Raw genomic sequence first — 17,019 nt, 5'->3', positions numbered from 1 at the left:
GCAGTAAGAACCTTAATTATCATTTGAGAACTCTATCAAGACCTATGTACTTGAAGTAAATGCATTGCTTCCTTGCTAAAGGACTACTTGATTCATTCATAGTTTCAATTCTGTAGTCTATTAGTTCTAGTGCAAATCTAGGAAATCCACTACATGTTTTTATCTTTTCAGTGAGAAAAGGAAAGCAAATGTCCTGAATACATGTCTCTAAAGAGGTACAAAATCAGATTCCTCGGCTAGATCACCTTCTTCACAGTTAGACTGAGATTACATTTTCTCAGGGCAGACTATGGCTAGTGATTAACCCTTACATATAGGTCAAACACAAGAGTCAAAACCTTGCAGTTTAAACCAGCTTCCACTGCAAGGTAGGCTAAAGGACTTGTTAGTCAACAAGAAACCTAAAAAACCCTATTCTGACCATTTCTAACTGTCTACTCATACCTACTCACCAGTATCAATGTGCAAGGCGAGGGTTAAGAAAAAAAGAAAGCAAGCACTAAATAGATAGTGCTAAATTATTTTGCCATACTTCCTTTGAAAATTCTGTTTGCAGTAGATTTATCCATCACAGTTGTAGATCAAGGAATCAAGGTATGCACATTTAAATTCCCCACTTACCACTAATTCACTGCAGCTTCTGGCCAAGCTAGAGTCTCCATGTACTACAAACACAAACAGGTCAGTGCAGCTCATTATGGAGCCTGAAAAATGGCAATGAACCGTGAACAGAGCAGAAGACAGGCAGGCTTCACTGGCTCTATTGGCTCGGCTACCAAAGCACAAACAGGGTGTTAAGTGGCTGCTACTTACATGGATGTAAACCTGACTGCTAACTCACACCGAGCTCCCCCAATGGAAACTTAGAAAAGAACATGCTGATGCAGCCAGAAAACTTAAATCTTATTTTCACTTGTTTCCGATAATTGCTTCTCTTAACCTTAGAGAAAGGTAAAAAAAGCCTCATTTTTTCCTTTAAAAATTTTATTTTCTTATTCATCTATGTTCACTGAAACAGATTTTTCACTTGTTTCTAGTGAGACTTAAGCCCCAGGTGTTTTCACAACTCTCAAGCATTTAACTGTATAGTACTTAAAAAAACAAGAATCAATTTCCTACACTCAATGTTTTTCTTCATAAAAACATTTACAACTACTCATGGAAATATCTGAAGTCAAGACTCATCAGCATATAAAAAGAATAGTTAAATGAATTAATAAATTTAAATCTAATACTTGAGTGTATTGATACTTGATGAATTCCAGAAATGGCTAACTAGCTTTAATAAACAGTATCCAAACTAACTTGCTGCCTCTCTGAAAACTGATGTGCCTTACCCATTTCTCTTTTCCAGGCAATCTCTCACACTCAGTATATTCTGCTTTTATTTCAATAGTCTGGGTCTGAGGATATGCTCTGGTATATAATGCTTAATTACTTCCATGTTGGCTTGGTTTATGAAACACTTGGGGTACAGAGGCAAAACTGTGCACTTGTTCTGAAAAACCACTGAGCCACAGAATGGTTTAAAATGGAATGAACCTTAAAGATCTGGTTGCAGCCCCTCTGACACAGGCAGGGCCACCTTCCACTAGACCAGGTTGCTCAGAACTCCATCCAACCAGACCCTGAGCACCTCCAGGGAGGGGCACCCACAACTTCCCTGGGAAACCTGTGCCAGTGCCTCACCACCCCCACTGCAAAGTAACTGACCCAGTCAAACCCATGGAAACGTTAAATACCATTTACCAAAGCCACCTGAGATTCTCCAACACTTCCTGTTAGGTGCTAAAACTTACTATGTCTACCCAAGAGCAGGGGTGCTTTCTTCACAACTTATCAACAATACTTTTATAATCCAATTCTGCTGACTCCTCTTTTACATTCATGGAAATAGCCATCACCACAGCTAACACCTTGTGTGATGAGAAGCAGCAAACAGTCAATCACACTGCAGAAGTTATACGCAATGTGATCATCACCTACACTTTCACCACTCTGAATTATCAACAAATGCCCAATTTTTGATTTTTTTTTTTTTCACAGTAGAAGCAAAGCCCTGACAACAAAGAAAACAGGTAACATTAATGTACAGATGCTGGCTTTGCTGGCTTTTTTTTTCATCTTCCTCAGTCAAAACGTAGTAATGCTTCTAAATTAAGATAAACTACAAGTGTTTCAAATTTCCAACGGAGCTATTCTGCAGGGGGCAAACAGCAAATTATTTTTCAAGCCTTTCATTTTAGTAGGACATTTTACAGAACGCATTCATTGTCCCTGTCAATACATGTTGCTCATTTACTAATGTCTTCTACTCTTTGCTCACCTTTCTGTAGTGGAATTCTTTCCTACTGAGCTGATAACTTTCTTTCCAGGCTTACAGTAATGCATTTTCCTCTCAGATAGGCATACAAGTCAGCAGCCTGATGACATACTCAACTTACCATCAGCCCCAGGAACAATAAACCTACTACTCTAGTGTACTAGTACATTACCTCCAAGGCGACACACATTCTCACAAGATTGCTTCAGAATTTCCCCACCCAATCATTTTAAACAAATTATAGATGCTTGGAGCAGCTATCTGCAGGCAGCACACACATGACTGGCTCAACTTCCATCAAACACTGTTACCTATCAGGCTCAGAAAAACAGTACAGAACCCCAAAGATCCCAGGCAATAATCAATTTCATATAAGGAAGAAGAATACTTTAAATTATAAACACTATGCGGTCTCGTTGGTGGCCCATTGTGGGGATGAGCTCCATACTCCCAGTAAACCTTGCAGCAGTACCTATTATTTATTTTGACTTATCAGCTCCCCAAGAAGCAGAGTGGAAAGCTCATACAATTCTAGTGCCATCAACCTGTTAACAGAGTTTGCCATTCCCTCATACCGGTGATAAAAAGCAATCACACTTCTTAGGGACAAAATAATATAAAAGTGTTAAGTTTTAAGCAGCAGTAAATATGGTAAAGATTTGTTGTTTAACAGGGTTGTTTTGGGTTTCCTTAGATATGTCTACTCAGTAATCTATTGTCCAATTTGTGCATATTTCATGCCTGATGTACATAATAAATTTTAACATTTATATGTTGCTGTTCACTATTTCTGCTATCAGCATATTTTCACTTTGAAGAATAAAGGAGCCACAGTTCAGGGCAGAAAGACTTTTTGTAGCACCTGATGCAGGAGCAGCTTATTAAAGTAATCCAAATGTAATACAATAATTAATGTGAGAAAGCTTAAGTAGAAATAGTTACATTTTATTTCTACTCTTATTTTAAAAGGATTACTGATTCCATTGAAAGATGAATGACAGCCATAATAAAAAGCTGTCAATACATATGATCTTAAAATGAAGTTCTCCTTTTCTGTTTCCACTTGTTAACCATGGTTTTGAAAAAATTAGTAGTAGTAGCAGTAAGAGGGGTTCCCATTCTGCATTGCTCACAAGCATTCAAAACTGTAGTTTAAGCCTGAAAAAAAATCATACAACACGAAACAAAAGGAAAAACAAAGTCCTAACAGTGATGTTTCCAACATTATCTGCATGTGTTAAGCAAAAGACACTTTGAAAACTAGTAGAACTAGTAGTTAGTTAGAGGCAACTAACAGGCAACTTACTAACTAGTAGAACAGGAGGCCAAAAAAAAAATAGCAGCTCTGGTTTATAGCACTTGATGAAAACATGGATTTTTCCATCATATCCTCGTGTCTGTAGTCATGTCATCATGAGTATTTTTCTGTTTATTTTAAAATGTATTTACCGTCTTTATGGTTGCCAGTAATATTTTTGAAAGCAGAACTTTTAAGTTTAAATCCAAATACTAGCATTTTCACCCCAGCTGTCCTTTAAGAACTGGAGTACTAGAAGTGATCCCTGGTCCCTGAGAAATAATACCCATAGAAATAATGCAAAGCACAAACAGGTATTCAACTCCTTTCTCTTGCTCATCTTCCAGTGTTCTCAAACTCTATGTCCTGATTAAGGGAAACCTGAACTTTCTCAGATTAAAACTTGTCTAAATAACAGACCGGGCAAAACTTCAGGATCCCTGTATACTCAAATTCTGAAACTATTAAATGCTGGTTATTATTTCAGTTCACCAATACTGCACTATTTTCACATAGTTGCATTATGAGGCATCTGGTTGCCTTCCTCCCCCAGTGCCTTTGGAGAAGATGCTGTTATACTTGGCAAAATATTTGTAATTAGATTTTGAGTGCAGGATGTTTTTAAAAGGCTTAAATACAGTTCCATAAATATTTTCCAATTATCTCCAAAATAATTCTGAATACATAAGACTCGCAAACACATTTTAGCTCTACCCTTCTATCCATTCCAGTATGTGTATTTAACTGAAAAAGCATCTCCAAAACTCTCCAGTTTATCAGAGAATGGCTTTCTTTGTGGTGACTCTACAAGGAAGAACAGCTGGAAAATGCCTTGAACTTGTATATTCCAATTAAAAGTGATGCAGTCCAGATCACTGTATGGTGTGCCAGAGAGATAAACTACAAAGAATCCTTTTACTTTCAGTTACACAACCTATTTTTCAGAGAATTTTGGCAGATAATCACAGACTTCACCTTTTAAACACAGTAAAGATTATCTGCTTCAACACCAGAAAAAAACAAATAGCTTGAGCAGATTTAATATTCAGGTTTGCTTTAAACTGAATTCAGGTCAGAAGATCTGAACAGAATAGAAATAAAAATAATATTCCTTAGTACAATAGTATTAATTTTATGGAGTGTTTTTGAATATTTCACTCATGTTAAGTAGCACAGTCAATACATGCCATAATCAAAGGAGCAAAGCGCTTGTCAGTCTTCTGTGACTGCAGACAGCAACCTGAAAAAAATCACTTGTCTTCATCAGCTTTAGCTGTTAGCATTTAATTATTTTATGGATAATGCAGCATTGTAAGGGCTCAGCAGCAACACATTTTGCATAAAATATTCACCTAGGAAGCATTCATGAAATTGTAGGAGCACTTGGTTAGAAATACATGCTTTTTCTCTATTTCTCCATGATTAAAAAGTTGTTTAAACTACACTGTCACTTGTATCAATGGGTTACTAAAACAGTCATTTTACTGCTTTTTATTCACCAAGCTGACAGCAAGTCCAGTGTAGCTGAAACACACAGAGAGTACTGAGCATGCTGTGCAGTTTGCTCGGGGGAAGCAGGTCCAGTTTCATGTCCTTGCACTGGACCTAGTTAACAAATGTTGCACAATACCAACTACACATTTATGGCAGCCATTCATACAGGACTTCTGGATGTCCAAAGCTCCTGGAAAAGTGTCCCAAAGCAGTAAGAAAACAGTAGATGACATTAAAGTGATAGAAGGCTTCATGTTTCAACACATGACATGGCAGACAAAGACACTGATTAACTCAGCATAAAAGTATTTCTACAAAATAGCTTCTAAAGTCTTCTTCTAAGACAGTTCTTCTGTGACACAATTAATAGTTTAATCACTGGAGAGCTGGAAGCTAAGTATTTTGAGAGACAAGTAGCAGACTGAGGCTCAAGAGGACTGTAAAATGCTGAAGTGCTTGAGAATGGTTCAAAATCATGTCAGTAAATAAATCCTACACAGAAGCGAACCCAACTGGAGCAGCTTGCTTCCAAAAACAGAGACAGCTCTAAAATTCAACAAGCACACTTAACTTCTCCCAGATCACTGAAAATTTGAGTAGATGAGAGTATTTTCTGAGAACATGTTATCTCACACAAGGCCAATGCTCGTTCTAGTAACTAGACCGAGCCAAGTTGATTCTGTCCCTTGCTTTGGATGCACAATGCAGAAAAAGCTCAGCAAATCCATGCTGCTTCTGGCAAGACTTAATGGTTTGAGACAGCTTTGGCATCAATGCAATCACATCCACAAAGCATTTCATCTGAGCTAGAAAGTCTTGACTTGTGTCATAACCAACTCATTTTACCTGCAGACTGGGTACCTTACACAGCCTATGAACGACTTGATTTGTCTGAGAGTGAGTCTCACACCAATTACTGGCTGAACCTACTTCATTTCAGTATATTTCCAATAATTTATTAAAACCTTCAACTTTAAAATTTATGTTTCTATAGTGTCCTGTTTTTACATGAAACTAAACTCTGTGCCTTTATGTTTAGGTGGTATGAAAATGAAAGGGTGCAGGTCTCATCTATAAAACTGCCGTAAGGCTGACTTGGAAACTGACCGCAGGGTTACCATAGTCTGAAGATGTCACAGACCATCATTCACATTTTTCACAGCTGCATTAATATGTACGATACAAGTATGAAGTAAAAGTAAGTAGCCCACGTTACAAGCAAAGACAAAAAAGAAGCAGTAAATGTGACAACTGCAGCATAAAAAATATGTCATCTTACCATATGTCATCTTGCTAACACAATGTTAAATATAGTAATAATTGCAGTATAACTAATTTTGTAAAAAACATCCGAGAAACCAATAGTAAATTTAAAATTCCCTCAAGAATTTTCCTTTCAAGATTTATCAGCCTTACAAAAAAAAATCAGAAAGGAAGATAAAGTAAATTGGTGGTTTTTTCTGTTTTACAATTTCTCGTTTGTGTTTTCTTTCAGACTTCAATTATATAAAAATATCAATTCTCAGTCTAACTGAGGAATTTGCATACCATCTGAAATAGCTTATGCTCAATTATAGAATCAGATATTTCAAGTGTTCTCATGAGAGCTACCATGTTCAAACCCCCATTTTGTAAGATTATTAAATAAACCATCGTTAACATGGTCACACTGATTGTAGTAGTTTGTCCAATTCCTAATGACTGCATTTACAGACTTCACCTTTATTTAAATTCTAAAACATTTTCTTTTCAAGATGTGAATCCAAACTGCTTAGTATCTGACTCTTCAGCTAATGATGTAATTTAACAGGCACCATAAGTCAAACAATTTGTTTCCATAAATGACCTTTGCTTTTTTTTCCCAACAAGGTACAGCAATTTTCATAATAATGAAATAGTACAAACAGCAAGTGGTTACAAATCCAAACATAGTTTGCATTTTCTTTATTGAGTGCTTTATTCTTTTGGATAGAAATAACATTTAATTCTCATTCCATTTTATTAAAATTCTTACCATTGATTTATCTAATTTTCATAAACACGAAGTTTTAAAAATAAAGCCTAGTCCTCCTTAAACTGCAATGTTAATAACAGCTATTTAGCAATATCACAAAGCAGAATAGTCAGCTTCAAGACTTTGGTCTAATTACTAACTTAAGTGATTAGGTAACAAAACCAAAGGCCAAATTTTCTTCCTAATTTTGCAAACATATAATCAAATTGTAAGTTACACTCATAACATTAAAGTAAGATTTGCTCCTCAAGAAAAGGAACAGGAAATCAAATAATTAGACCTCCTTAATTTCTATATTGAGCTCTTACTGTGTGAAATGACAATTATTCAGAAACACGTGAAGATCCAGAACATATCTTAAAACTCCCTCATGGCTGAAGCAGTTTCAAGTCCAGGACACAGAATTTTACTTAGGACGACACTGAACATCACTGTATTTATTTACTACTTCAGGAAAATGAAAAATCTTGATTCAAGAAGACAGAGAAAAACATATTTTGTCTCTGTGTACTTCTTAGGCTAGAACTGAGAGAGGAAAAAAAAGTTCTACTCATGCAGAATCTTAGAAAAACAGTAGAGTACTGCACAAAATGCATTTCTATGCACCTGTGCTCATGAACCACTATTATGATAGACACTATTATAATCAGATTCTTAAAACTGTTTTTCTTTAGGTATTCTTACCAAATGTTACTTCTCCATTGCCATTCCTGTCAAATAACTGAAAAGCAACAATGAATATTGCATCTGGAGTACACAAAACAGATTCAAATGCCAAAAATTCTTGGAAGGAAATTAACCTAGAAAGGAAAACAGAAAAGTTATAAAGATTTTTTAATTGTTCATAATACCAATGATAATTTACATTTGATACAGTGTAATCCAAATAAAAATTTAAATAAATTAAAGAAAGATAATTAACACTCTAGAGACTGAAAAGTATGTTATATTTAAGCAGTTAGCATTATGCAACTTCCTCTATGAAGCCAGTGAATTCTCCTGGAACACCTACAAGTTATTACTATTTAATTATAAATGTAACCAGTGCCTGAAAATTAAGACATAAAAGCACTACAAAAATCCTAACAACATGAAATTTACAGGTCTGTCATTCTAATGCTACATATGTATTTCCACTGAGAAAAGATACTGTAATGCAAGTACAGGAATACACTATAAAACATTCATTTTCTTAAAACAAAACATAACATTCATAAAAAACAAATAGGATGAGAAAAAATTACACTTTACTATGCACATGGAAAAAAAAATACACTCCAAAAATAACATGAACCACAAGTCATGAACTCAGGGCCAAACATAAATCATCTGGGCTCAAGGACAGAGCACAAGGCAGGGAAGGATCTGAGTGTCACAGCAGCTCACAGGATTCAGAGCTGTGTGTGCAGAACAGTCCCTGTGCACAACCCAGGCTGCACACGTAAACCCAGGCCCTTGTGGTCACCACAGACAAACTCAGACTGAATGCATGCACAGATTTCTTACTAGGATAACTTTTCTAGAGGAACTCTGCTTATTCTGACTAACGCAAAAAAACCCCCTTCAGAAGGCATCCTAATGCTGCATGTATGAACTGCTGCAGAAAAATAAACATGAAGCTAAGCACAGATAAAGGATAATGCTGGCACAAGAAAATATGGGATAAATGACAGGATATATATATTTTAGCATGAAATAATCAATGGAAGTAAGAATTTCAATTACATCTTATATATTTAACAAAAAATTTCCTATATATCAGTAAATGCTGTTAAAGCTGAGAATATCACTGTTTCCTACAAATTTTCCTAGAAAATGTATATAATTGATCTCAACTTAGTACTCATCATATGAGATCATCAGCTCATAGTGATTACTTCAAACACTACTGGCTTACTGCTAAAGAGACAAGTACAAAGTCTGCTCCCCACAGGAAAAAAAAAAGAGAAGAAAAATCACAATATTCACACTATTCATTACTATATCTAGTCTTTCTCTAAGTACACATGAAGCAGAATTGAGATACTTTAAAAAGGCTAAATATGTCAACACTCTTGTATATATGCACAGTACACGAAAGACAGGAAGAATACAAAGTTATCATATTTACCACATTTTAGCCAGAAAAATCAGAGATATGAGAATGGCTCTTCCCATGCAAAGTCAATTTCATCCAAAGGATGATCTTGATAAATAAAGGGTTAGTATCAAAGAAACAAATGTTCCTTTAAAATAATTGTAAATACTATCATTTCAAAATATATCTCACATACATGCATAAAGTTGACATACAAATTAACTCTTAACCAGGAAGCTTTATAACTGACAAAATCAGGTGCTGATCTCTGTAGAATGCACAGCCTGAACCTGAAAGAAGACATCTTCAGCAGTCTCACTGTAACAGTGCCTACAGCAAGAGGAGACAGAACCTTCCATTCCCATCGCACACATTCAACCTGCAATGCCCAGAGCAGGGACAGCCTCTGATCCTCCTCCAGCCACCAGGGCAGAGACAACGGGAGCTGCACTGAACAGCGTGATGGAGCTTCCCACCCCATCACTACTCAAGCATTATCCAGTGAACCCACTGCATTACAGACTCCATAACAATATCAAATCACTCACCTTTCGTTTTATCTGTAACATTTAAAAAAAAATCTTTTCCTCTGAGTTCTTCTGTACTTCTACCCTTCAAAAGCACACAAATAACCCTTGTGTTTGCAATTCTTCTCTTTCCTTTTTTCTACAAGTCTTTCCTAATTTTTCCCCATACAACACAGCTTTTTAGACATTATGTATAGCTCTGTTGTGACTCTTCATTAGGTGAAATATCAACATTATCTTGGGGACTTCATTTACAAACACATTTCCAGATTTAAGAATGATATACTGATAAAAACAGTATCCAGAAACAAGCAGTTAAAATGAAGAACTGTGAATTACTACTGTGAAATTTTGTAGGTCTGAAGAGGGATCAAAATATTTTAGCTGGTTTTAGCACATATATATGTGTAAGTATATTCTTCAGAGAGGGTATTTATCCTATCCTAAAACCAGTGCCTGCAGTCTGGAGATACAGGAGTGCTTTTAGCATCAGTGAAATCCTATTGTGCTAAATAGATAACAGGCAAGTTTAAAGCAAATTCTAATTTAGAGGATGTCACATAAATTTCTAAGAACATGCACTTGTAACAATGAGGAATAAACATTTTGGAAATGAACAGTCAGCTGTTTTAAGAACTACCTTAATGAGCTCCACTAAAGCAAACCAGTCTTGTACAGCAGTAATAGGAGAAAGCAATAGTGCTCTGGAACAGTTAAGTAAGGATCAAGCTACCATGAGAAAAAAAGTAAAACAACTTTTTTTTAAACGCATGCCTACAGAGAGCCAGTTCCAAAATGTGTTGTTTCTGTAAAGTGCCAAACTTAAACCTAAAAGAAATAAAAAAATATTAACAATGGAAGCAACCACCATCAACACTCTTGAGTATTTCTTTCAAGGGCAAGCAAGGCTAAGAGAACATGATAGCAGATATAGGAATGAAATTTTGTCACAGAACCCAAAGCTTCTCAATGACTTCCTGCATGACAGTGGGCTGTCATTTAATGTAAAAGTATATATACAGAACAGGACTACACCTATGTCCTTGGACTTCATAAAGTCAGTCCTCAGAAAGATGCAATGCATGCCAGAATTCAGTTTAAGACTACAATAGCTATTCATGCTATTAAAGTCTGGATTTCGATCTATTATAGCTCATTACAAATGAAAGAATGTGAATGTAAAAAAATCCTGATGTTGATAACGGGGCTCTAACAAACTCTTCACATGAAATATAGATTGAATATAGATTAAAACCTTTAGAAAAAAAGTTTCAGACAGATAAAAATTTGACACTTTGAACTATATAGCAGTGCAAAGTAAAAATCCCACTCTTCCCATAAAGAAGGTGGCAAAGCACACTTACCCATACTTGATTATCTCACTTCAAATACTACCCAGATTTTTTTTTAAAGCAATAAACAAAAACAACAAAAAAATCTTATTTACAGGGAAAGTAACAAAAAGCAATATCTAAAAGTTCTGTTCTAGCATTAAAACAAACTGATTTCCTACCGTAAGAAAAACCCTAAAAGACATTTTCTGAAGAGCTGCACACCACAAAAGATAACCAACAGCTTTCAGAGAAACAATATGCTAAGCATGTTGGTTTACTTTATCAATTAAACTATTTTGAACAGATACATACAAAATTACCTTTCAATCCATAATAAAACAAGAAACTGAAGCCATATATTGGAAACAGAGACAGGTTACTAACATTTATCTAATATATGTATAATCAAATACATTATCAAAGTGCTGCAGCCCTATGAAAAGAAAAATCATGAAGCGTTACATCAAACAGGAAATCCTATTTTTGTCATTTAGGGTAAGAAGTATTCAGCACATACAATTTCATTTCCATTGCACAGATACTGTGCAAGCTGCTCAGGATACTAAGCAAACTAATAAAACATTCTATAGCAGAACGCATGAAAACAAAATTTAAGTAACCAAGGAAGTGAAGGAGCTTTCAATTTAAAATAAGTTATATTTACAAATGTATTGTCTACTATTTTAATGGCATTTTCTTCTCAACAAAATAACCATTCACTTCTGCATTCCTGGCCTCTTCTCTGATCCATCTTAACCTTCTCACTTTACGTTAACAATGTCTGGGCCTCCTACTACAGTCCAAGGCCAAAACCAGAATATACACAGCAAAAGAAAAGGTTCCTTGGAAGACAAATGAGTCAGAGGGCACTACCTCAGCAGAGCAGGCATTTTGTACAGTGGTTTCAGGGAACTGTCTAAAAGCAAGCAGGAGCATCTGTAAGCAGAGTTGGAAAAACTTTATGTGGTGTGACCTGATCTCCATTAGGCAAATGATCTTAGATCTTTCATCAAGTCACTAGTGTCTCTTTTCTAATAGTCAGCCTTTTAAAAAGACTTCAGTGGTTGGATTTGAATTGCACACTACAGAAATAAGAAAGCTCTTCCATATTTTTGTGTTTAATTACAGGTACTGAAGACTCTGCACAGTACCTGATGATGGATGTGGACATATAGAAAAGAACTCTTCTAAGACAACCATACTACACTTACCTTACCTGTTGTTCAACTTCCTCAGCTCTTGCAGAATTTAACAAAATATATCAAAATAAATCTCAGCTTAAAAAAATCCATGTTAAACACTGTAATTTTTTTCTCAGTTTTCACAAATTTATAATCTATTGTACTTGTGAAAAAGTCTTCTCATTTAAGTAAGTATAAAGTGTAATAAAATCAATAATGTATTTTAGAAGATTAAGTTATCAAACTCACGTATTCAACACTTAAAAATGCAAGTTTCAAACGGAAAGCAAAATTCTCACCCATCCTTAGTTTGATCTGCCACTCCAGCCAACAGCTGCACTGTTTTGGGATTGTGATGTGGATCTGTATGAAGTCCTAGGTATTTCTGCACAAAATCCTCTGGGGTCATGTAATGCTCCCCATCTTTCTCAACACTTGCATACTAGAGTAAAAATAAAAAACCAAAGCCACACAAACAAAAATTAATCCATTTAGATGCTTATTATTTGTGAACCAGTATCTTCTAATTAAAAAAAAATACATATTTCAGAAACTGTCAAGTAATTGTGAAAACTCACATAAATTGCAACCATGGTAAAGCATTCCATTTGCAGCTACACTGAAAACACAGCACATAATTTCTAGTAGCAGATATCTTCTGAATAATTGCTCCTGATATTTACTATATTTTGGAAAACATAAATTATTCATTTTCTCTTTTTGTGAGAAATAAATGTTCAGATTCATTTTTATCCTGAAAGTAATGTTTTTAAGGAAAAATTCACAGACAGAGTCAGTGATTGCTTCAGCATCTCGTGAATCTCTTCCACAATATCAGCCCCTCACATCACCTCATCACCTTTTACTACTCCACCCTATAGCTGTGATGATAGCTGTTTGCAAGACAGCACTGTAAACCACATTACTGAATCTAAGGAGAATTAAAATAGAGTATTTCCACTAAAACAGGAACACAAAGCAGTGGACAGGAATGCCCTAATTGAGCACTGCTGCCAATATGACAGCACAAGGAAACTGTGGCTTCCTGGAATCAACTCTGAAAGGTTCTCTTCTCAGCCATCCACACAAGTGACTGAAAAACACCTTATGAAGCACAATTCTGCTGCAAGATATGAAATCCAAAGAAAATGTTCTGTTTGAAGGCCCATCAGACATGCAGAGTATGGAGCATATCTTCAAGAAGTCAGCTGACAGTAGAGTGCATATCGAAGACAGTCACAATCTAAACACCATCTTTTTTTCTCCAGACACCAATTTCTCTGAGTTTATCATGAATAATAATTTATAATAATGCTTTCCACAATAAAAACTGTTTGGGGGAAGTTTTGTTAAAAAATATTGAGACAAAAATATTTAACTGACAGATACATTGAACTCCATATGAGAAGGTCATGGCATTTTGGAAGAGTTTGGCAGAAAGTCAATAAATTAAGGCCTGACAAAGTGGCTAAGCATGGAAATACATCAGTCCTATGTTTGCACCATATAACTTACATCAAGAATCTTTTAGCCCAAAAAAGGCCATTTTAAATTGTAGCTTAATTTGAGTATAACACATAACATACCAATTAAATCTTTGTTCTTCTCAGTCTTGAACTCTGCTAGTTTGTAACACAAACTTCTTAGTATACATTTATAGATTGCCTCAGGTAAGCACTTGATGAAGTGCTTTTAAAACATCCTCACATAAGACAAACATACAAACCCCCTACTCTAGTTTACAAGCTGGTGTTATGTAGCACCACACTTTCAGAAACAATGTTTTGGAAATTTTTTTTTTGTTTCCTTCTCCACCTTGCTTGAACAGGTTACACTTGAATTCAACAGGCAGGGAATAATTCAACAATATTTTACAAAGGCTGACTTGTTTAAGAAAAATAAGGAAGGTTCGCTAAGAAATCTGATAACTGCTTTTTCACCCAACTCTTTCATCCTTCTGTGATAATTTGTTAGCAAATTTCTTCTTTTACGGTTGTTACTGAAGTCTTTGGCTAGCAAATACTTAAGAGGTAACTTATTTGATGGTGCACAGACATGAAATTTCAATGCCTGCATTTCATAGTTACAGGATTAAGAGAAATGACAAATCTTTTAAATGCAAATCAACCTTTATCTTTTTAATGGCTTAAAACAGTTAGAAGAAGCAGACAGCACAATCCAGAAGTTCTGAAGAGAAGGGTACAAGGTAAACTGCACGGCAGAGGGCACATTCCACATTAGAAGACATGCATGAGCAGAAGGAAATTTAATCACTCTCTATGATTAAGGTGGATGGTGAGGAGGCCTAGAGCTCACATCTTCCCTTCTAACCATTTCCAAGGGAGGCCAAATTTAGGAAGGAATGCACGACCTTTAGCTGAAGTTCACAGAAGAGCCCAGCACTCCCAGCAAGGAGCACAACGCATCTGACCCCTAAACACTTGCAATATTTCATAACAAGACCTTCCACAACTTAGTCTTCAAAAGAATTATTCTCTTTATTTTAAAGCCTGCAACTAAGTTCAATTTCTAAGCATCAAAGAAGCCCACAATTTCAAACTCAACAATGCAGAAGAAATACAAACTCTTTTTTCTAAGCTTCTTTTTTACTGCAAAATCTCAGATACTCAAAGATAGGGAGGAGTGCTTCATATTTTTCATTCCTCAGACTATCAAACAAACCACAACTTCATTTGCATGTTTCTTTGAAGAAAACAACACAGACATGGGGAAGAGCAAAAAGCCATTTTTTTAAGCATACTGTCTGCTTTTTAGGTCAATAAAACATGTACTGTCAGGAAGAAAATTTCAACAGCCAGTGGTACAACGTTCTTCCTCTCTGCTGTTGTCTGTATGACCACTATCAAGAACTTCAATTGCTTATTTCCAGAAGCAAGAACTTCTAGTGACTGGATGTCAAGAATCATAAAGACTGCACATTTACAACTGAATAATGTTTTGACACCTCATTTCACTTTTCTTCATTCAAATGTGCAAAAGCATTTTGCGAAAAGTTGGAAAAAGATGTTCTAGAATCACATTTTTATACTCTATTAATATATATTTTTTGGTGCTAGTTTTTTTAACATACTCTAGTGTAATCTTTATCTACAAAAGCTGAATGCCATGTCAATCAAAAATGAGCCTGTGTTGGAGTATCTTTTCCTAGAAACTAAATGTTGAGCTTCCACAGTTTGATGTCAGCACTCTAAGTGTTTGCACTCCAGCAATGTCACAGTGTAATCCAGTATGCAGAAGAAAAGGCCACCAAAATTATGGCTGGGATATAACTCCTCTCTCAGGCAAAAAGCTCTCTCTACTTATCATATATAGAAATTGCTAGACGGTATACTAGAACCAGAAGATATATATAAATAGTTAAATAACAGACTTCATTATTTACAGTACTAGCTCTAATTTTATACTCCTACATTTTTAAATAGAGAAAAGCTTAATGAATATACTGTGTAACACTTAACATTAGGGGGAAAAAACATATTTTAGTACTTTTGAAATATCGGTAGTCCTATTATGGACCGAAAAGACACTTCTTGTTCTTTTTATTATTCCATATGACTGATTCAAACCTTCTCAATAAAGTTTTAGGATTGACTGGATTTTCCTTTCTGATCATGCTTTACTGAAACTAAGAGAGCGGAGAAACTTTCATACTATTATTTATATGTGCTAATTCTAAGGCCCTGCAAGGGATAATATTACAAAATATATAAATCTTGAGAAATCAATTTTAAGTTCTAAAAACATTGCCAGTGGTCCAACCATTTGTATGAACACTTATAAACCCCAAAGACAAAGCATACAGTCATGGAAGAGGAATTGTTTTGGATTCTGCAAAGGTGTATTTAAAAAAACCCCTGTACTTCTTTATAATTATTTGCTTTGTAGAAAATTAGAAAATAGTTCAGGAACTTATTTAGTATTATAATTTGAAAATGTGTAACTTTGTGCCAGCAGCAGTTTCTCCTCAATGCCAGACACCCCTGTCAACACACTAAGCCCACAAAGTGAACTTCTAAGTGTCCCACCAGCACGACATGAGTTTGATGCCATGGCAAACTGCTGAAATGGCAAAACACCGAAGTCTGACACTCAAACAACATTAGATCTTTTTACCTGCAAAAAAATATTTCGTAGTTCAGCAGGATCCGCTCTTTTGGTTGAATGCACCTGTAAACACAAGCAAATAAATGCTTCGCTTAGCCGGGCTGCTGTCAGAGCGCAGATAAACCGGGCGCGCCGGCCACGGGCGGCAACCCGGGGTCCCTGTCAGACCCACAGGCCCAGGCTGAGCCATGCCCGCGCTGCCGCGGGACGGCACAGGGCTCCGCGCCGGTGACAGCTCCCCGCGCCGGGTTGCCTGCGAGCGGGGCGGCGCCCCGGCCCCACAGAACGAGCACCACCGCCACCAACGCCCCGGGGACCCCGGCCCGCGCCCCTCGGGGCACTTCGGCAGGCGGAGGCAGCGCGGGCTGCGCTGCCGCTCCTCTGGGGCCGCCCCGCCATCGCCGCCCCCGCGGCGCCGTTCCCCGGCCCCCGCGGCAATCACGCAGCACCGGCGGCAGCGGCCGCCTCCTCCCGCCGCCCGCCTGCCCCCGGCCCCGCAGGGATCCGCCCGGCTCCTCCTGCCACCAGCGGCGGAGCGGGAGAGTCACCTTGACCGCCATGCTGCGCCCGCCGAGGAGGAGGAGCCAGCCCGCCGCCCGCCGCGCCGCCGCAGCAGCCGCCGCCTCAGCGCAGCGCTGTGGGCGAGC

At 36.9% G+C, this 17,019-nt stretch overlaps 1 protein-coding gene across 2 annotated transcripts in view; it reads right to left on the bottom strand.

Annotated features, from left to right (window-relative positions):
• The window catches only part of SLC25A12 (solute carrier family 25 member 12), a 45,057-nt gene extending 28,041 nt beyond the window's left edge, over positions 1-17,016 (bottom strand). Inside the window, exons 1-4 of one of the 2 annotated variants that reach the window (XM_064719071.1) lie at positions 16,921-17,016; positions 16,382-16,435; positions 12,547-12,689; positions 7,813-7,928 (exon numbers count right to left, since the gene is read on the bottom strand). In XM_064719071.1, coding sequence (XP_064575141.1) covers positions 7,813-7,928; positions 12,547-12,689; positions 16,382-16,435; positions 16,921-16,932 — 325 coding nt within the window. In that variant the 5' untranslated portion in view covers positions 16,933-17,016. The remainder of the gene's footprint in view (positions 1-7,812; positions 7,929-12,546; positions 12,690-16,381; positions 16,436-16,920) is intronic. The other variant, XM_064719073.1, reaches the window with a different exon arrangement.
• Between the last annotated feature and the right edge of the window lie 3 nt (positions 17,017-17,019).

Source organism: Zonotrichia leucophrys, chromosome 7, assembly GCF_028769735.1.
Source record: "Zonotrichia leucophrys gambelii isolate GWCS_2022_RI chromosome 7, RI_Zleu_2.0, whole genome shotgun sequence".
Classification (NCBI taxonomy): domain Eukaryota; kingdom Metazoa; phylum Chordata; class Aves; order Passeriformes; family Passerellidae; genus Zonotrichia; species Zonotrichia leucophrys.
Note: the sequence above shows the minus strand (reverse complement) of the source record. Positions and strands in the feature narration are given on the sequence as shown.